At 45.6% G+C, this 21,935-nt stretch overlaps 2 protein-coding genes across 3 annotated transcripts in view; both read left to right on the top strand.

Moving 5' to 3' along the window:
• LOC122922958 overlaps positions 1-6,666 on the top strand; it is a 12,942-nt gene extending 6,276 nt beyond the window's left edge. Inside the window, exons 2-3 of the mRNA XM_044273740.1 lie at positions 4,581-4,898; positions 5,697-6,666. Of these exons, the coding sequence (XP_044129675.1) occupies positions 4,582-4,898; positions 5,697-6,579 (1,200 nt within the window). The 5' untranslated portion in view covers position 4,581 and the 3' untranslated portion in view covers positions 6,580-6,666. The remainder of the gene's footprint in view (positions 1-4,580; positions 4,899-5,696) is intronic.
• Positions 1-21,935, top strand: part of RMI1 (RecQ mediated genome instability 1) — a 27,807-nt gene extending 5,872 nt beyond the window's left edge. For both annotated transcript variants that reach the window (XM_044273699.1, XM_044273707.1), the window contains exon 2: positions 19,441-21,935. In XM_044273699.1, the coding sequence (XP_044129634.1) occupies positions 19,449-20,990 (1,542 nt within the window). In that variant the 5' untranslated portion in view covers positions 19,441-19,448 and the 3' untranslated portion in view covers positions 20,991-21,935. The remainder of the gene's footprint in view (positions 1-19,440) is intronic.

The following is a 21,935-nucleotide window of genomic DNA, read 5'->3' as shown; positions in this document are numbered from 1 at the left end:
GATCAGATTACACTCCTCCCAGCCCCTCCCCTCCCTGCTGCCAGCGGCTCTGCTGTTGTGTGCTGTGACCGAGCTGACTGAGACTGAGAAGAACATCGGCGGCGGCCGGGGCAGAGAACTATCGGCTCCTGTGCCCGTCGCTGTTCTACTGCAGAGCTGCCGCGGAGGGTCTAGTCGCAAATGGCGACAAGACTAAAAAGTCTTGTCGCCATTTGTAAATTCTTAGTCGCATTGGCGACCATTTTGGTCGCCATCTGGAGCCCTGAGGGTGTGTGCTAACTGTGCCGTAGATAATGATAACCTGTGCAGTCACGTGATCACTTTTCTTCTATTACAGAACAGACTGTGGTGGCCATTGGCCATTGGAAACAGGCTCTTACTAAGGCTACATTCACACCTGCATTTTTCCTTTCCGGCATTGAGATCCGTCATGTATTATCCTAACAGAAGCGTTTTTGCTGATCCATGATGGATCCAGCAAAAACGCAGATGTGAAAGTAGTCTAAGCTCTTACTGTCCTCAGGATAGGCCACTACTAGCTGATCGGTGGGGTCTGACACCCTACATGCCTGCCGATCAGCTGTCTGACTGTGTCATCACTGTAGCACTGCTCCCATTTACTTGGCCGCACAGTAAAGACCCCATCAAAAACCGTTTTGCTGAGGTTTTGAGATGCGGTTTTTAGACCGTACAGGTGAAGCACAATGAAATTGTAAGCTACTCCTGTGCAAGCCATGCTCCAAACGCGTGAAAAGTAAAACTTTTTGCCATGCAGTAAAAAAAAAACATACGCCTAACTTCTGGGAAAGCCACAGAGGCTTGAAATATAGGAGCTCTAGTGAAGTACAAAGTGCCATTTTTTCCTCCCCATAGTCCCTCTCCCGGCCTTGTCTGCGTGCAGCATTATATTTCCTGTCAAAAGGGCAGACAACTCAGGAACTGGACTAAAACCATCATAAGCCAGTGGGGGCTGCTGGTGTCCATCAGCTTCACTATGCAGAATGTGAACAGACTCTTAAAGGGGTTCCCGGGAATTATTTTAAATGGCCGCCAGCAACCTGTCCTAGAATGTGAGCAAGACTGGGTACTGCCACTTGCACAGCTGAGGTGAGGGATGGGGCATCACTGCACACTACATCCTGGCACTTGTATATCTAATATATAAAGCTGAGTGTATGTGTGTGTATATGTATGTCCACTAAAGGAATCTGCACCGTCGCATTTACAATCACGAAATTTGGCACACAGGTACATCAGGTGTCCGGGAAGGTTTTAGATCAGGTCTCAGCTCTCTAGGACGTACCGTTCCTGAGATATTCCCCAAAAAATGCATTAGCCAATAGAAGCGTGGTCACATGACCCTTATCAGCCAATAGAAGCTCGGTCCTCCAGTCTCCAAATACACAGTTTTACTCCAGGTTTCCATAACAACCCAGCCATTTATCTTCAGTGCTGTAGGAGAGCTTTAAGGAAATCTGTCACCAGGATAATCGCTATTGAAGTAAAGCCATGGGCTAATAGCACTTAGTATCTTATTTTCAGATGTGCCTTTGTTCCAGCAATAGATGTTTTTATCTACAGTCAAACACGGCCGTGTACATGAGCCCTTATAGTGGACAGTGTTGATATCTTTTAACGACACACACATTAAATAAAATAGATGAAATATACCCAAGCGAAGCTAGGTCCTTCAGCTAGTACTACATATTGCTGAGTTTTCCTGTCAGGCTGCTCAGCCATGATGGCATATCGTAGGCAGGGTCACATTATAACCATCTATTGTAGAGCAGTGTAGTGAGGCCCTGCCACCTCACTACTGTAGACATCTCTGCATCCAGTCCTGCTCACATTCTAGAGCAGGTTGCTGGTGGCCATTTTTAAATCATTCCAGGAGAACCCCATAAACACAAGGTAAAAATCAGCTATACCCATACCGCGCCCTGTTGTAATAAACGTGTGTGTGTGTGTGTGTACGGTGGAATAGAGTTGGTCTGTGTATGACTAGCTTCAGGTTTCTGTTAGTGGATGTCATGTGTGATGGGTATGGCCTGCCTGTGATGTGATGTCATTTACAATAGCTTTTTGTCATCAAAAGTTGCAAAATTTTGGACATTTTGCAACTTTGTATGTTTTCCACCACTTTTTAAATGTGCGGGCGGTGCTTACCAGAAGGAGGAGGACCACCACAGCCCAACACATTTACAGTATTTTACGCCAGAAAACTTCTCCTAGCTGGATAGCAGATGGTGTGACAAATACATTCCGGGGCCTGCTCCCCTTAAAGGGTTTCTACCACTTCGGTGTCACATATTTAGCTGTCAGACACTAGCGATCCGCTAGTGTCTGCTCTGCCCAACCTCCTAATATAATTGCTTTTGGGGCAGCCGTTTTGCTAAAAAAAGAACTTTTATTAATATGCTAATGAGCCTCTAGGTGCTATGGGGGCGTCATTAGCACCTAGAGGCTCCGTCTACCTTCAGAAACTGCCGCCGCCCAGCGCGTCCCTCCAGCCCGCCCATCTCTTCCTGAATGCGATCCTCCTTGTGAGCGCCTGTATTTGGCGCATGTGCAGTGAATGTCTGACAGCTTCCCTGCTCAGACATCTCCACTGCGCCTGTTCCTCGGAGCACTATGGCGTCATCGCGCAGGCGCAGTGGAGATGTCTGAGCAAGGAAGCGGTCAGACATTCACTGCGCATGCGCAGAATACATACGCTCACAAGGAGGATCGCATTCAGGAAGAGATGGGCGGGCTGGAGGGACGCGCTCGGCGGCGGCAGTTTCTGAAGGTAGACGGAGCCTCTAGGTGCTAATGACGCCCCCATAGCACCTAGAGGCTCATTAGCATATTAATAAAAGTTCTTTTTTTTAGCAAAACGGCTGCCCCAAAAGCAATTATATTAGGATGGTTGGGCAGAGCAGACACTAGCGGATCGCTAGTGTCTGACAGCTAAATATGTGACACCGAAGTGGTAGAAACCCTTTAATAAATTGGTCGTATTTTCCTCCAGGGGGCTGTTTACCAAGTCTGGCACGGGAAAGGCTAGTTTTTGGTACATGAGCCTCAATGGCCCATTTTTTTTATTTTAATTCAGTTTACACCTGGTTTTGTCGAAGATTTTGAAGGTTATAAAGTTGCATCTGTGAAATGTGTCTTTTCGATCTAAAAATGTAATCTGATGCGCCTCAATTTTTTTTTTTTTTTGGGGGGGGGGGGGACTTTTATGGTACATCCACATGTGATCCATGGCAAGACTCTCCATGAATCCACGTTGAAGTAATTTGCATTGTAAATTTACGCAGTGTGTGGATGAGATTTGTTTGAATACCATCCTTTTACCATTCCTGTAAAAGGGTTTCCTCCAGCAATTTTGCGGCAAATGTTTTTATACAGGAAAACCTTTTTGAATAGCGTTTTTGTTTTTTGCCTAACAGAAGTATTCACCTGTCCTCACACATACAGGTGAAACTCGAAAAATTAGAATATTGTGCAAAAGTCCATTTATTTCAGTAATGCAAAGTAAAAGGAATTGCAGTAATGCAGCTTAAAATTAGAATTTTGTGAAAAGGTTCAATATTCTGGGCTCAAAGTGTCCCACTCTAGTCAGCTAATTAATCCATACCCCCTGAGCAAAGGGTACCTCAAAATTGTGACTTTGGGGTTTCATAAGCTGTAAGCCATAATCATCCAAATTATACCAAATAAAGGCTTGAAATATCTCGCTTTGCATGTAATGAGTCTATCTCAGTTGCATTACTGAAATAACTGAACTTTGCACGATATTCAAATTTTTCAAGTTTCACCTGTATTTAAAGTGAGTCTGTCGCCACCCTGGACTGTAAGGGTAAGGCTACATGCCACTGCTGGTCGTGGCCAGGATACCAGAGCAGCGGTGATCCACAGAAATGAATGAGACTGCAAAAAATGACAGCAGTGCCGCCTTTTACCGTAACAGTTTGTGTGGCACTGCAGCTCCTGGCATTTTTATATATACCTTTCTGTCCTAATCATTCTTTTGTAGAGCCGCCCCGCCCCGCCCCCAAAACAGGTTTTTATAGTTATGCTAATGAGGTATAAAGCGCCCAAGAGACAGTACTTCATCAACTGAACTGTGCGAGCGCCAGTAGTATTCGTTTCATCTGTTGAAGCCACTTTCGGAAGCAGGTGCACCTGTAAAGGAGAGGTCTGTTTGTGCGAGATTTGCAGCGGCCTCATGATGACATCGCCTAGCCTAGATGGTGGAGGGGCAGGAGCGGGGCTCCGTTCTGATGGGTACTGCTGGCCTCCAGTACCGATAAGTACTGCCTCTTGGGCGCTTTACTCCTCATTAGCATAACTGTAAAGCTGTTTTTGGGGGTCTAGAAAACTGTGATTAGGACAGAGAGCTCCGGTGACTTACAAAAGGTCCAGGGCAAGGACAGACTCCCTTCAAAATATGCATAATAAAATACTTCCACAACACAGCGATGTGGACGTCCTATCCCAGCACCTCCTTACTGTTCAGTATCTCTGCCATTGGAGGTGCCATTGGAGTTCTCATTGCTGTCCAGGTGCCTACAGCAGTTGCCTTTTTATTGCAGGATGGCTTTGTCTATGTCACCCACCCATAGGGTGCTCCTGGCATGGCTTCTTAGTAGAATGTTAAGGAGACAGCGAGCCATTGAGGAGGAGCCGAGGACCCCCAGACTTCAGGTGTATCCTAATGTGTCCCCGAGGGGTCACCTTGCTACCCTCTACCAGGACCTCAGACGACATCCTGAGAAGTTCTCCCAATTCTGTAGGGTTTCGATCCAAACGTTTGACAAGCTTCTGGAGGAGTTGCGCTCAGGTCTGACCATGCAGGATACGAATTCTAGGCATAGCATACTGCCTGAGGAGCTGCTGTTGGTCACCCTGCGGTAAGCACATTTTATAACTGATATTTGAGATTGGCTAATACTACAGGAGTTTTCAAGAGGAATCATTTAATTTAAGAACAGGGTTGGAATGAGTTAAAATATTAATAAACGCTTCACTCTCCGATCCCCACCACTGCTTTTACACTGCGCCCCTCCTTTACTCCACTTCATGTTCTCGGGCTTGAAATGCAAGAAATTGGCTGAGTAATCAATACAAGCAATCGCTGACCATGGCAGTGCCCGGTGTCAGCTGGTGATCGATTGATCCACCAAGAAGTGGTAATTTTTTTTTGACTGATTTTATTTTTTATTTTTATTTTTTTTAACTCATTCCAGCTATTTTTTTTTTTTTATTAAATGACTCCTCTGGAAAAACCCTTTAAGGCCTCATGTACTTGACCATATGAATTCTTCAGTCCCCAAGCTCCGGTTATCAGCCGCGTTTTCCTAATCGAACTGCCTATTGTTATGCGCAATATGGAGCCATAGAAATGATTGGGTCCACAAAAAAACGCAGATCGGATGTGGACCCAAAATACAGTCTGTGCATGAGACCTCAAAGAGGTTTTCTGGTGTCCTGATAACCTGGGGGTGTCTGACACCCTCACCGCTAAGCTGATTGGTGGGAGTAATAAGTGTCAGACCCCCAGGATTTGATATTGATGGCCTCATCAATATTTAAATACTGGAAAACTCCTTTAAGTTGAGCTTTATTTTTTATTTATTAATTTTTTAAAGCTTTTTCGTGAAAATGTAAACATTTACTATATATGTTTTTTTTTTTTTTTTTTCCTTCAGATTCCTGGCGACCGGCAATTCTTTTGAGTCACTTCATGTAGAATTTTTACTTAGCAAATTCACCATTGCGGGAATAGTTAGAGCAACATGCGACCTCATTTGGGAGAGACTGCGACCCACCGTAATGCCCACCCCTACTGCGGAGACTTGGCTGGACATCGCTTCCCATTTTGAAGTAACCACGCAATTTCCTAACTGTGTGGGGGCCTTAGGCGGGAAGCACATTCGGGTCAGGATGCCGCCAAAAAAAGGGTCCAGGCCCTACAGCCTTAAGAAATACTTTTCGGTGGTATTGCTGGCATTGGCCGACAGTCGATACCATTTTGTAGCTGTACATACCGTGGCTGATGCGAGCAAAGCAGACCCTAGGGTCTTAAGAGCAACTCGAGCGGGACAACAGATTCTGACATCTCAGTTGTCCCTGCCTAACCCTAGACCTCTTCCTGGATCCACAGGATCTCCGCTGCCCTTTGTCATTGTGGCAGATGAGGCTTTTGCAGTGACCACCAATGTGCTGAAGCCATTCCCTAAGCGAGGACTGGACGCCAGGAGACGTATCTACAATAATAGACTCTCCCGGGCACAACACTATGTTCAGTGTGCGTTTGGCATCCTCGGCAGCAAGTGGAGGGTGCTCCTGAGGGCATTACAGCTGGATGTTGACCTGGTAGAATCGCTCATAAAGGCATGCTGTATTCTACATAATTATCTGCATGTCCACGAGGCTGCCGATGTTGAGAGCACGCCCGTCATAGAGAGAGCCAGAGACTGTTTTCCTGAAATGCCTGATGTGTCTGCGCCCCAGGTCAGGGACATGTTTGCCGATTACTTCATGTCGCCTGAGGGCACCGTTCCCTGGCAGCTTTCATCCGGTGGGCAGTGAACTGGGGGTGTTACGGATTTAACTTCTGTGTTGTGATCTGTGTGTTTTTTATTTAAAAAAAAAGTTCTTAATTTAAGTTGTGTTGAATAAAATATGGTTGCACATCACGTTCGGAAGGACTGCATGGTTTCTTTGTTATTTTACTCACCTACGTGTTCTTTAACTAGATAAAATATTTAAAATGTAGTGTTATTTCCTGTTTGGGTTTTGCAGGTGGAAAATGTGCAGCGTATTACCATAACAGCAAAGCAGATGAGTAAAATAATCTGCAGTGTGGTTTATGGAGGGGCCTAGTTTAGGCCGAGTTCACACTTGAGTTATTTCCATCAGTTATTGTGAGCCAAAACCCGTGTGGGTCAGGTGGAAATCTTTCCATCATACCGGATCTCTGACTAGGCTTCACTCCTGGTTTTGGCTCACAATAACTGATGGAAATAACTCAAGTGTGAACTCGGCCTTACTTCCCTAATGCATGACTAGTACAGCTCAGCCATTTGTATCTATATACACCCTTATTGCCCCCCCTGTGCGCTTGCCGACCGGTCATGTGATACCTAAAGAGGACTCCTAAGTGTGCGCTCACAATGGAAAGGAGTCTTCTACGCATAAGGCCTCATGCACACGACCGTTGTGTGCACCCGTGGCCGTTGTGCCGTTTTCCATTATTTTCTGCGGCTCCATTGACTTTCAATGGGGCCGTTGAAAACTCGGCTTGTGCACCGTTTTTACACCGCGCCCGTGACCCGTGTTTCTAGGCCGTGAAAAAAATAGGACCTGTCCTATTTTTTTCACGGCCAACGGTTCACAGGCCCATTCAAGTCAATGGGTCCGTGAAAATCACGGATGCACCCAAGATTGTCATCCGTGTCCGTGATCCGTGTCCGTTTTTTCCTATCATTTCAATGGCAAACTTGACTTGAATTTTATTTCATTTTTCATGTCCGTGGATCCTCCAAAAATCACGGCAGACCCACGGAAGAAAAAACGGGCACGGATCACGGTACAACGGAACCACGTTTTGCGGGACGTTAAAAAATACGGTCGTGTGCATGAGGCCTAAGGCTACTTTGGTTGCGTCCCCATCACGGACAGAATAACGCTGCAAGTAGAATTTTTCTGTCCGTGATGTGGTTCTCTGACTCAATAGAAAGCTTATCCGTCCCCCATTGACTTTCAATGGTGTTCAAGACTGATCCGTCATGGCTATAGAAGACATAATACAACCGGATCCGTTCATGACTGATGCATGCGGTTGTATTATTGTAACGTGAGGGTCTTTGCAGATCCATGACGGATCCGCAAAGACCGCTGGTGTGAAAGTAGCCTTACATTACTGGTTCACGGGCACACAGCAGGGAAATGGGAGTGCGCTTGGTGTCGGCTCTACCACTAATACAGCGGTGTAATTCGCAGCACGTCAGTTTATGTTGCAGATTTGTACTGCAAGTTTCACCTTTTGCAAAGCGTAGATTGAAACCCTTGGGCAGTGTAACACGATTTAGCCACAGATTTATTGGGTATTTTTTTCCTTTTAATATCCTTAAAAATCTAACATTTCTAAAAAGCTAAAATAGCAAATAGTTTCATTCCCAAGTTCGACTCTGTTCACACTTGAGTTTGGGGATTTCCATTAAACATGCAGTAATATTTAGTGTAAATAGTGTAGTCTAGAGCATAATCGTATATTCTTGTCGTAAAAATGGTTAATATGTCCACAAGTGTTTGGATCTGTTGGAAAATGGATCCATCAGAGGTCATGAGGAATAAAAAAAGCTAGGTCTATTGTGATTAAACCTGAAGATAATCGTTCACATTATGGCTAACGAGCATTCGTGTGAACGCTCGTTAGTGATGGTTTGGCAGGTTTTAAAATCCTCGTTGGCCGTGTAATCGCACTCTGCTGTGATTCAGTATGGGGGCGAGTGATGGCATTAGCGATCACTCCTCCCCATACTGAGGAGGAGATCACTGCATGTAATAGCAGCGGTCTCCTCCTCTAGCTAGCAGGGGATTGTTGGGGCCTCAAAAGATGCGGACAGCACTCGGTGTGTGGCCGCGCTAAAAAAATATAACCTGTCCTATTCTTGTCCGCAAGAATAGGCATATATTGAAGGCTGTTCGTGCCGTTCCGCAAATTGCGGACCGCAAAACAGACCACGGTCGTGTGCATGAGGCCAATCACTGATGGAAATCACTGACGTGTGAATGAGGCTTTTGGGATGATGACAGAAAGTAGTGGACAACCCTGGAATTTTGAGATGTAGCAGCGGGAATTTGCCTAAGGCCCTATTCACATGGCTGTGTTTTTGCCCCGCATCTGATCTGCATTTTTTTGCAAATCGGATGCGGACCCATTCATTTCTATGGGGCTGCAAAAAATGCAGACGGCACAACACAACGTATACTGTCTGCACATGTCCTATTGTCCATTTTGCAGACAGGAGTAGGCATTGTCACAAAGGATCCGCAAAAAACCCACAGGCCTTGTTTCCTTTGTGACAGACTTATCTGATAGTAACCTGTTATTTTCTGATTGTAGATTTATTTATTCTGTTTCCTGAACATTATTATACAGGCGGCCATCTTGCCGAAGCTGTTCTTAGCATTTAGGCCTCCTGCACACAAGCGTTTTTTTCTTCTGTTTACGAGCCGTTTTTTGCAGTCCGTATACCGTCCGTATACGGAACCATTCATTTCAATGGTTCCACAAAAAAACGTAATGTACTCCGTATGTCTTCCGTATCCGTTCCGTTTTTGTGGAACCATCTATTGAAAATGTTATGCCCAGCTCAATTTTTTCTATGTAATTACTATACTGTATATGCCATATGGAAAAACTGACCGGAACAACGGATCCATGAAAAACTGACTTAAAAAAACACTGAAAAAGCCATACGGTCGTGTGCAGGAGGCCTTAGAGAGATGTTTTACAGCAGCCACCATGGGCTATAGACACAATAGGCAGGAGAGAACTCACTGACATCTATGGGAGAGTTTTCTGGGCATGCTCTGTGACCTGTGCAGAGGTCAGGAGGGAGAAGATAAGCTGTGACATCACCTGTTGTGAATGGTGGATCCTGTCCTATCTATACACAGGTGATATCTGTCATTGTAATCCTGCCTGTGATGATAACTGCAGTAAAGTGATCTGTACAGACTAAGAAGTGGTGCCTATTATTAGGCTTAGTGGACAGTGTGAAAACTGCAGGATTTTACGTTTTTTGTTTTTTTTTCTAAATATAGATATTGAAATGGGAAACTAAAAATGTCACCAAAATTTCTATAAAAATATGTTAAACATAACAATGTGACACGTTTCCTTTTAAAGGGGTTGTGTCAAGATTTAAACTGTCCAAAATGTAGTGTCTATCCAGAGGATAGAAGCTTATTGGTTGGGAGCCTCTCTAATACTTACGATGGGAGTCCTATATCACCCGTATGGATGGAAGAGGGGATCATTCAAGCTGCTCCTCCATTCGTGCGGACTTGTAGGGCACTGCTGATCGGTTATCTAAATTTCTCCTGTATGTGTTTATTGTATGGACTACTGTGTCTAGAGCAGAGTCCCTTTAATAAGGTCGCCTGTCCTATTCCTTCGTAACGCTCGGCAAGTAGTGAATGAGTGCAGATAGGTAGCATGTGTCCCCTACTCGTAGCTGTATGAGGCCATCTTGCACCTGTGTGCCCTGTCAACAGATTACAGCTGCTGATCAAATAATGTCCCCGTAATGCTGTGACCTTAATCATCGCCATCTAGTAGCTTCGGCGAGAAACGGCTGCCCTCCTCCCTCTGCCTGGCATTTTGCTCTGGTTGCCATTGCAACAAGGATGCAGAACATGAATGGGTTGAGGACTGCAGCAGTAGCCTTGGCTCTGGAACACATGAAGAAACGCCCCTAACAAATGTCACCAAGAAGGGTTTCCGACATGATGGAGAGATGATGACATCTCATCATGTAGTAAGAACAGAATAGATCTTTATTACGCCTCCCACGCACAGGTACTGTATAATCTCTGGTTCGTAGAAGCCGCAGACTATGTGCAAAACGCACCCATGAACAGATGGTAGGAAAGCAGTGCTTGTTCATGTTAAATATATTTTTGTTTCTTTAAAGGGGTTCTCCGGCAATGATTTAAAATGTCTGCCAGCAGTCTGCCTTAGGCCGAGGTCACACGTGACCAATTAGCTGCGGATTTACGTGCCGCAGATCCACAACGTTGTACAGCACCAGCAAAGTGGATGAGAATTTCAGAATTCTCATCCACACACAGTGAAAAAAAAAGCTGCAATATTGCGGATTTGAAATCCGCAACATGTCAATTTACGCAGCAGATTTCACCCTTCTCAATGCAGAAGTGAAATCTGCTGGCTTTTCCATAGCAAAACCTGCATATATTTAGTGCCGTTTTGTTGCGTTTTTTTTTTTCTTGCGGTTTAGGCTGCATGCATACGGCCGTTCCGTGCATTGGGGACCACAATTGTGGTCCCCAATGCACGGCAGCATCCGTGCAGCGGGCCGGACCCATATTTATTTGCGGTGCAACGGAAAGAAACACCACGGAAGCACTCCGTAGTGTTTCCGGTGTTCCGTTCTGTGACTCCGTTACGCATCTCCGGAATTGCGGACCTATTCAAGTGAATGGGTCCACATCCGTGATGCGGGGTGCACATGCCGGCGACCGTGGATTGCCGACCCGCTGTTTGCGGGCCACCCAACGGCCGTGTGCATGAGGCCTTATGCTGTTGAAATGCAGCAAAACATGCAACGGATTTTTCCGTCACGTGTGACTCCAGCCTTAGGATATCAGCACGACTGGTTGTCTCCCCTTGCAGAGCTACCAAGGGGAAATGCTCTTGACCAACACTCTATTTAAAAGCAGCAAAAAATTTGAAGCGCGCTAAATATTGCATGTCTCTTGCAGAAATGCTTCTGATTTGATGCCGATTTCAGTCTTTCCGTTGAAAAAGGGAGAAATCTGCAATGTGAATCCGCAGCATAAATTGACACTCTGCATATTTCAAATCCACCCTGCAGGTCAGTTTTTGCTGTGTATTTTCTCTGCAGAGCATGGATGAGGTTTACGGCCTCATGCACGCGACCATATGTGTTTGCGGTCGGCAGATCTACACAAAACACGGATACCGGCTATGTGCCTTCTGCTCTATTGTAAAAATATTCTTGTCCGCAAAATGGACAAGAATGGAACATGTTGTATCTTTATAGCGAGACGGATGTCGTCTGTGTGCAGCCTCACGGAAATGAATGTGTCTATGTTTGATCCGTAAAAAAAAAATGTGGATTGCAAATGGATTGAATATATGTTTGTGTGCGTGATCCCTAAGTAAAATCTCATTCACTTTGCTGGCATTGTAAAGCGGAGTGGACTTTCCACACACAATTTAGCCACAGAAAATAAAGTACTCTAAGGGCTCATGCACACGAGCGTGTATGCTCCGTGCCCGTAGGGCAGACCGCAAACGGAGGTCCGCAATGCACGGGCATCGGCCATGTGGCCACCATTTGCGGATGTGGACACATTCATAAAATTCAGTCCGCACTGTAAAAAAATAGAACTCTTTTTTTTTTTTTTTTTTTTGTGGTGCGGAGGCACAGATCACAATCCCACGGAAGTGCTCCATAGTGCTTCCGTTCTGTGACTCCACGCCGAATCTTGCGGATTGCGCACCCATTCAAGTGAATTTTAATGGAGAGACCGTACTGTCTGTGTATAAGCTTCAGTGGTCATGGCCACGTTTGTTGTTGATTTTCAGTGCAAATTCCGCCTTGAAAATCCACCACACAATTACAATGCCAGTGAATGGGTTCTCAACGCCTCATTCATATGCAACTGAAAAATTTGGAATGCAGGGAGGCAAATCCTCCGGGTGACAAAGTCCACATGTCTGAACACACCCTTAAAGGGAATGTGTCATCAGAAAATGACCTGTTGTTTAAATTACATTTACATGTTTAACATATTTTTCCACGTCGATACCTATATTTGAACAAAAAAAAAAAATCCTGGAGTTTTTGCACTGGCCATTAAGGCTACTTTCACACTGGCGTTTTGGTTTCCGTTTGTGAGATCGGTTCAGGACTCTCACAAGCGGTCCAAAACGGATCAGTTTTGCCCTAATACATTCTGAATGGAAAAGGATCCGCTCAGAATGCATCAGTTTGCCTCCGATCAGTCTCCATTCCGCTCTGGATGCGGACACCAAAATGCTGCTTGTAGCGTTTTGGTGTCCGTCTGACTAAACTGAGCCAAACGTTTTCTATGGCACAATCTGGCACAATAGAAAAAGGATCCGTCCTCCATTGACTTTCAACGGTGTTTAAGGCTACTTTCACACTAGCGTTCGTCGGTCCGCTCGTGAGCTCCGTTTGAAGGAGCTCACGAGCGGACCCGAACGCAGCCGTCCAGCCCTGATGCAGTCTGAAGTGGAGCGGATCCGCTCAGACTGCATCAGTCTGGCGGCGTTCAGCCTCCGCTCCGCTCGCCTCCGCACGGACAGGCGGACAGCTGAACGCTGCTTGCAGCGTTCGGGTGTCCGCCTGGCCGTGCGGAGGCGTGCGGATCCGTCCAGACTTACAATGGAAGTCAATGGGGACGGATCCGTTTGAAGATGCCACAATATGGCTCAATCTTCAGGCGGATCCGTCCCCCATTGACTTTACATTGAAAGTCTGGACGGATCCGTACGAGGCTATTTTCACACTTAGCTGTTATATGCTAAAATAATGCAGACGGATCTAGGGCTGCAACGATTAATCGATGTAATCGATTATATTCGATAACTGGATTCGTTGTCGACGAATCCAGTTATCGAATAATCGCCGATTCGTTGCTATTCGGGCGGGCGGTCGCTGCATCTTTATTTTACCTTTTTACAATGACGCTCCCGCTCCTGTAACAGCCAGGCAGAGCGGACGGCGGCGTAACGTCACTCACTCACGTGACACACCTGCTCCGCCTCCTTCATTCATGAAGTGGGCGGAGCAGGCGCGTCACGTGATTGAGTGACGTTACGCCGCCGTCCGCTCTGCCTGGCTGTTACAGGAGCGGGAGCGTCATTGTAAAAAGGTAAAATAAAGATGCAAGCATCGGGGCCGGGGCTGTTAGGGGGAAGGGGGAGGGGGGATCTGTCTATGGCACTGCTATGGGAAGGAGGGGTCTGTGTATAGCACTGCTATGGGGAGGATCTGTCTATGGCACTGCTATGGGGAGGATCTGTCTATGGCACTGCTATGGGGAGGGGGGTCTGTGCACTGTTATGAGGAAAGGGATCTGTGCACTGTTATGCCCATAACAGATCCCCCATAATAGTGTCGTCCACAGATCCCCCATAATAGTGTCGTCCACAGATCCCCCATAATAGTGTCGTCCACAGATCCCCCATAATAGTGTCGTCCACAGATCCCCCATAATAGTGTCGTCCACAGATCCCCCATAATAGTGTCGTCCACAGATCCCCCATAATAGTGTCGTCCACAGATCCCCCATAAGTGTCGTCCACAGATCCCCCATAAGTGTCGTCCACAGATCCCCCATAAGTGTCGTCCACAGATCCCCCATAAGTGTCGTCCACAGATCCCCCATAAGTGTCGTCCACAGATCCCCCATAAGTGTCGTCCACAGATCCCCCATAAGTGTCGTCCACAGATCCCCCATAAGTGTCGTCCACAGATCCCCCATAAGTGTCGTCCACAGATCCCCCATAAGTGTCGTCCACAGATCCCCCATAAGTGTCGTCCACAGATCCCCCATAAGTGTCGTCCACAGATCCCCCATAAGTGTCGTCCACAGATCCCCCATAAGTGTCGTCCACAGATCCCCCATAAGTGTCGTCCACAGATCCCCCATAAGTGTCGTCCACAGATCCCCATAAGTGTCGTCCACAGATCCCCCATAAGTGTCGTCCACAGATCCCCCATATAGTGTCGTCCACAGATCCCCCATAAGTGTCGTCCACAGATCCCCCATAAGTGTCGTCCACAGATCCCCCATAATAGTGTCGTCCACAGATCCCCCATAATAGTGTCGTCCACAGATCCCCCATAATAGTGTCGTCCACAGATCCCCCATAATAGTGTCGTCCACAATTTGTTTTAATATGGCCTTTGAACATAATTTTTCAAGTAAGATCATATAAACCTCTCTGTTTTGTAATTTTGTCGTTTTTTCCGATTAATCGATTAATCGTAGTAATTAATCGGCAACTAATCGATTATTCAAATAATCGTTAGCTGCAGCCCTAGACGGATCCGTTCTGAACGGAGCCTCCGTCTGCATTATTATGATCGGATCCGTTCAGAACGGATCCGATCGAACGCTAGTGTGAAAGTAGCCTAAGACGGATCCGTCTTGACTATGTTAAAGATAATAGAAACGGATCCGCTCTGAACGGATGCAGGAGGTTGTATTATCTGAACGGATCAGTCTGTGCAGATCCATGACGGATCCGTACCAAACGCAAGTGTGAAAGTAGCCTAAGCCTGATAGGCACCACTGATAGGCAGCTTTAGAATAATATGTAACTGCAGTAATGATAAGACAGATGTGTACAGACAATAGGTGATAGTCAAAGCTTATCTATTCACAGAAGGCCCAGAACACTCCCGTGGAGGTCAATGAGGTCCCCTCCTGACCAGTGTCTACAGCAGTTGTTTTTAATGCTGTGTAAATGCTGTTAAGAACAGCTCAGACAAGATGGTGGCCTCCATAATAATGTTCAGGAAATAAAATAAAAGAAATCTACCATAAGAAAATAAAAACTGTTTAGATGTCACTATCTGGTTTTAACTGGGAGATGCAATTTCTGGTGACACATTTCCTTTAGGCCTCTTTCACGCGACTGTATGCATTCCTTTTCCATTCCGTTGAAAGATAGAACATGTCCTATTATTGCCCGCAAATCACGTTCCATGGCTCCATTCAAGTCAGGGGGGCCGCAAAAAAAAAACTGAACACATACGGTAACGCATCGGTATGTCTTCCGTATCCGCTCCGTTTTTGCGGAACTATCCATTGAAAATTTTATGCCCAGCCCAAATTATTCTATGTAATTACTGTATACGCCTCATGGAAACACAACGGATCCGTGAAAAATGGACCTCAAAATACTGAAAAAGCCATACGGTCATGTGAAAGAGGCCTTAAAGTAACGCATCAGTCCGTTCCCTATGGAACTGGATCACCAAATTTTTGTTGGGAAATGAGCTTGTATATGAAGGTCTGTGGCGTCCGTCGTGGAGTGGGGGTTGAAGCTAGGTTTGGGTGGAGTCGGTAGAAATGTACTTATTACGACTACAGCTTATTTATATTGTGTCATTAATTGACTTTTATATACATATTTAGAAAAGTTTAGAAATGTTAATCATCAGTATTTTTATTGATGACCTATACTCAGGATTGATCATCAGTATCAGATCAGCGGGGGTCCAACACCCGCTGTTCAGCTGTTGGAGAGAAGGTGTGCGCCATGCGAGTGCTGCCTTCTCTCATTGATTACCTGCTCGCCCTCGCAACCGCAGCGGTGAGCTGGTATCCGAACTTTCCCAACACCACGGCCCCGTGTACATGTATTAATTGTAATGATGTAAGTTCTCGCCCTGAAAAATTTACGGACATTTACGGCAGGCGTAAATGTTGGTGAAAGACTTAGGGGAGTGGAGTGCTTTTTCTCTGCTATAGATGCCCCTAATTTATGACGAGGTGCAGAGGGGAATCTTAAGACCACCATAAAAAGCCTTAGTAAATGACACCCATTGACTTGAATGGAGCAGTCCCGCATGAAAAACGGATGAATGTAAAACAAGCTGCGATTTATTTATTTATTTTTTCCCTGAACGGACAGATGGTCAGTGAAAAACAATGCTCATGTGCATATACCCATTAAAATGAATGGTCCAGGGTTCAGTCTAGATGCTGTCTGATTGCAAAAATGCTTGTGTGAAATTGGCTTTAGTGCAAGCTTTTTTTTATCTAGGGTCTCTGTTTATTGAAGACCTTGCACAGCCGGTATCGCTTGCTCTGTTACTTAGGTTTGCATTTAGAGGGTTTGCCTATTCATATTGAAGGCAGCAGGCAACAATGGTTCTCCTAGGTGTAAACGTGTCTTTGTGTAGTCAAATGTATGTAGATATCTTCTGCTTTAGGAATGCATCTGCTGGGGGTGGGGTAAAGGAGCCTTGACTAAATGGTGCAGATAACTAAATCTTGTCCTGTTTAAGGCCGGGTTCACACATAAGCGTACCCGATAAGCGCTGTTTACAAGCGTGCTTATCGGGCGTTTACATACGTGCAAGGAAACAAGCACACACAACCATTGTCGCGCGTCCCCGCTCGGCCTATGTGCGGGAACGCGCGACAATGCGCCCTAAAGAAGCTACTTCACTTCTTGGGGCGTAGGGCGTTTTACAGCGCGTTCGTACGCGCTGTAAAACGCTCAGGTGAGAACCATGCCCATAGGGAAGCATTGGTTTTTGCCTGTTGAGCATTTTACAGCGCGTAGGAACGCGCTGTAAAACGCTCAGGTGTGAACCCAGCCTAACCATAATAACCGTTATCGAACATTGCTATGGAGCCACTTCTTTAGGGTTCATTGACACAACTGTGATCCACAAAATACAGACACCGGCCTTGTGCTTCCCGCACTGAAGTCAGTGGGTCTGCTCCACATGTGGCGGTCAAAGATAGGACATGCCCTGTCTGTTGCGTCATGGACCCGGAGGCACATGGAAATAGAAACCTATCTCAAGGGGATTCTCATCTCGGACATTTTTGAGGTATTCACAGGATATGACACGGATAAGTATGGTTCCCAGATGTGAGACTGCACACCTATCTTTAGAATGACCCTGTCCCGCTGACCACCATATCCAGCTGAACTCGCTGTGCTATGCTTTTCTCCTAAATCCTATAGACGTGAACGAGAGTTGCAGAATTACTGTAGCACAGTTACGAGAACAGTGTAGCTTAGTGAGCTCAACCGTGTCCGTAAATCCAGGCACCTCTCGCCGCCGGGATGTGATGTGGGGCATCCTCGTTCTAGAGACAGGTGCAGGTCCCAGAGGTGAGGAGGTGAGACCTGCATCTGTTAGACATTTATCATATACAGTGACATGCAAAACTTTGGGCACCCCTAGTCTAAATTACTGTGAACAGTTCAGCAAGTTAAAGATGAAATGATCTCTTAAAGGCATGAAGTTAAAGGGGTTATCCAACCCCTGAAATGCTCCCCCATATGCCCAGGCCACTCACACACAATGTATCTACCTCGCTCCCCAGCATCCGCGCCGCTTCTTCTCCCCTAGCATTGCAGGTGACGCTAGGGAGGCTTGTTCCCGTCACTGCCTGTTATTTGCTGTCCCAACGCTACCACCCCGCCGATGCCAGATATTTTCATCTGCGCAACAGGGGAGATGCAGTGATAGTAGGGCTGCACTAAGGGTACTTTCACACTTGCGTTTTTCTTTTCCGGCATAGAGTTCCGTCACAGGGGGGTCTATACCGGAAAAGAACTGATTAGGCATATCCCCATGCATTCTGAATGGAGAGTAATCTGTTCAGGATGCATCAGGATGTCTTCAGTTCAGTCATTTTGACTGATCCGGCAAAAGAGAAAACCGTAGCATGCTACGGTTTTATCTCCGGCGGAAAAAAACTTAAGACATTCATTTTTTCCCATAGGAATGTATTAGTGCCGGATCCGGAATTCAAAATGCCGGATCCGTCCTTCCGACCTGCACATGCGCAGACCAGTAAAAATGTGAAAAAAGATACAAGACGGATCCATCTGTCCGCATGACAAGCGGAGAGACGGATCCGTCCTTGCAATGCATTTGTGAGATGGATCCGCATCCAGATCCATCTCACAAATGCTTTCAGTCAGCGGCGGATCCGGCGGGCAGTTCCGACGACGGAACTGCCCGCCGGATCACACTGCCGCAAGTGTGAAAGTAGCCTAAACTATTATTTCAGTAATCGAGTATTCTATAGATTTATTTTTTACGATTAATCGAGTAATCTAATAAGAAAAAATGAATGAAACTCAAACCCCCTGCCATCAGTCCCCAACACCCTTCGTTCTCCTCTGTGCGATCAGCCCAAGTGCATCAGTTCCCCCAGTGCCATCAGCTCCACTATCCCCCACTGCCATCAGCTCTTCCCCACCCCAGTGCCTTCAGATCCACTGCATGTCCCCCAGTGCCACCGGATCAGCCCCTCCAGGTCCCCCAGTGCCACCGGATCAGCCCCTCCAGGTCCCCCAGTGCCACCGGATCAGCCCCTCCAGGTCCCCCAGTGCCACCGGATCAGCCCCTCCAGGTCCCCCAGTGCCACCGGATCAGCCCCTCCAGGTCCCCCAGTGCCACCGGATCAGCCCCTCCATGTCATCCATTGCCGGCTGTCCCCCTTCAGTGCCATGTCCCTAGCACCAGTGAAATAAAATACCTTACCTGTAGGGTCGGCGATCCACAGCTCCTTCCTCTTCTTCTCCGCGCTCTGCACTGGATCCTGACGTCACACAGGGGTACTTACGGAGCAGTAAGTAATAGCAAGCGCTTCACTGCCGCTCCGTGGTCACATAACACAAACGAATCCTCGATGCAAAAAATTTGCATCAATGATTTTTTTGTGTCGAATTACTCTATTCAATCGAGTAATCAGAAGCGATGCAGGTGCCGGGGAGCGAGGTAAGTGCATTCTGTGTGAAGGGCCCAGGGATATGGGGGGCATCTCAGGGGTTGGATAACCCCTTTAAAGATTAAGCACACTTTTCAATACTTTAAGCAATATCAGTGTATTATTTTGGTTGTGTACAATTTGTGAAAAAAGCTTCTTTTATTTTCTCCTTAGGTTTCAAAATGAGTACATGCGCTATCAGAGTGAAGACATGGTTGTCGTCAACATGGCATATTACAGTTCCAGATCCCTGGTTAGAAGCTTGCATTAACTGGATTCAAGAAGAAAATGGGGGTTCGTCTCTCTCCCAGGCTGAAGTAAATAAACAGGTTTTCGAGCAATGGCTTCTTACTGATTTAAGAGACTTGGCATTTCCAGTTCTACCAGCAGGTGTCTTGGATTCTCTAAAATTTGAACTAAGTGGGTTCTTTGCAATACAGATGGATTCCCTAGTGGACGTTAGCTTACCTGCATATTCCCAACTGCAGAAACTGAAAGGAAGGGAAAATGCTAATGACCAGGTTACAGCTACGACACAAGCAACACAGCATTCATGGGAATCGAAACCATCTCGAATGCTCATGCTACAGTTAACGGATGGAGTTCAAAACATTCAGGGAATGGAATACCAAACTGTACCAGTGCTTCATGCTGGACTTCCACCAGGAACAAAGATACTGTTACAGGGTACCATATTTTGTCGTCTAGGTGTACTTCTCCTTAAACCAGAAAACGTAAAAGTTCTTGGAGGCGAAGTGGAAGCTCTGGTGGCAGAATATACACAAGGTAAAGTTCTTTCAAGGTTGATTGGCGTGGAAGAAGAGTCTTTGCCACAGCGAACACCGGTGCAAAATCAAGTTACAGCACGTCCACAAGAGACAATTGCGCAAGCTATAGACTTATCAGATGAAGATCTACTGGCTAGTCTTAATGAGAATGAAGAGTTCACAATCAACAATAATACAGTTCCTGAAAGTGGCTACTACAGTAGAAGTGAGAGTTCAGATCACAGTTCTGCTCTCTCATACATGGAACACCAACAAACACAATTTTCAAATATTAGACACGCACCGATCATAGCCTCCAGCGAAACTGTCCAAGCAAGTAATGCAGAAGAAATTTATGATTTAGATGACGATTTATTTTTAGAAGAAGAAATTCAGAGAGAATTAGAAGAGATGGCGGTGGTACAGCCCAGGATCACCAACAATTCATCTGCAAGAACAGTTAATTCTACGGCCATTACTACCAATTCTCCATCTTCTTATCAAACATCGGTGTCTGAAGTAGCGTTTGGTCAACTAAATCGTCCCCCATTTACCTACTTGTCAACTGTATTGACTTGCCTAAATACTGAAGTCAAATGCGTGAAGTTAAAGTCCTTTATTGTGACTTTAAATGGAAATCTTACCAGTAGTAGTGGCATCTGGAGCATCAAAGCCAAGATATCTGATGGCACAGGATACCTAGATGTTGACTTCAGTAATGAAGTCCTCACAAAACTTATAGGGTTTTCGGTGAGTGAAATGAAAAGGCTTAAAAAGGATCCTAGCCAGCAGAATAAACTTTTAGATGGTCTTCAGAAGTGTCAGAGGATGCTGACCGATTTCTGTGGGATAATGACTGTTTCATACAACCCTACAACATCCGAAGCCAATGTGCTTGAATTACAAGATGTCAGCGAAGAAATTAGTGTAAGTTTAAGGAGACACCTGAATCAGTAAGACGTATTGACTGCATCTTAACCATTTAATTGGCCGTTCGTATGGCTAAGTGTGCCTCTTTGTAAAACAAATGTAAAAATAAGTTGTAAAGAATGTTGCGTTGAATATGTTGGAAATTACTATTCGATGCAGACCTATTAATGAGTACATGGATGTCTTCCATTACTTTTGTATCAAAATAGCCTTGTCTTACAAGTTCTTGCAAGATCATTGGTAAGAGAGCCCTTGGAGTGAGATTGAGGCTGAATTTTTATTTACTGCTTCCCCCCAGGTGGCAAAATGCGATTTTTACTGTGTTATTTTATAACTGATGTGCACTTAGGGCTCATGCACGCGGCCGTAACCATTTTTGTGGTCCGCAATTTGCAGATTTTCAAAACAAGGATACCAGTCCTGTGCGTTCCGCATTTTGTGGAATGGACTGTCCGGCCCATAATAGAATAGTCCTATCCTTGTCCGCAAAAATAGGACTGTCCACATCTTTTGCAGCCCTATTAAAGTAAATGGGTCCACATTTGACCCGCCAATAATTGGGTGCGGATAAAAAAATATTTTTGTGTGCATGGACCCTTAGTGCTTGTTTTAATGACCGTATGTGTAGAGTTGTCCCATGGGCTATGGCTAATTACCTACTTGAAAAGTACACAGTGATCTTGTCTCTTTTGAAATCAAGAAGCCTAACGGATTTGACATATGGAATGTTCTCAATCATTTAAAAGAACAATGGATATGAAAGAACAATACACATTAAGCTAATAGAAAATGTCATCCGCTTGTAATATGCCCAGGCTAAATCTGGTTTGTGCTCCGCCTATTTGTTATTCATGTATGTATTATATATTATTCAAATTCCTATGGTTTGCTAGATTTAGAATGTCTACGTTTATGTTTTGCCCTTTTTGTGTCTTCGTGTTTGACTGATTAAAGTATTTTTATATCACGTTC

Source organism: Bufo gargarizans, chromosome 1 (genome assembly GCF_014858855.1).
Source record: "Bufo gargarizans isolate SCDJY-AF-19 chromosome 1, ASM1485885v1, whole genome shotgun sequence".
In the NCBI taxonomy this organism is placed as follows: domain Eukaryota; kingdom Metazoa; phylum Chordata; class Amphibia; order Anura; family Bufonidae; genus Bufo; species Bufo gargarizans.
Note: the sequence above shows the minus strand (reverse complement) of the source record. Positions and strands in the feature narration are given on the sequence as shown.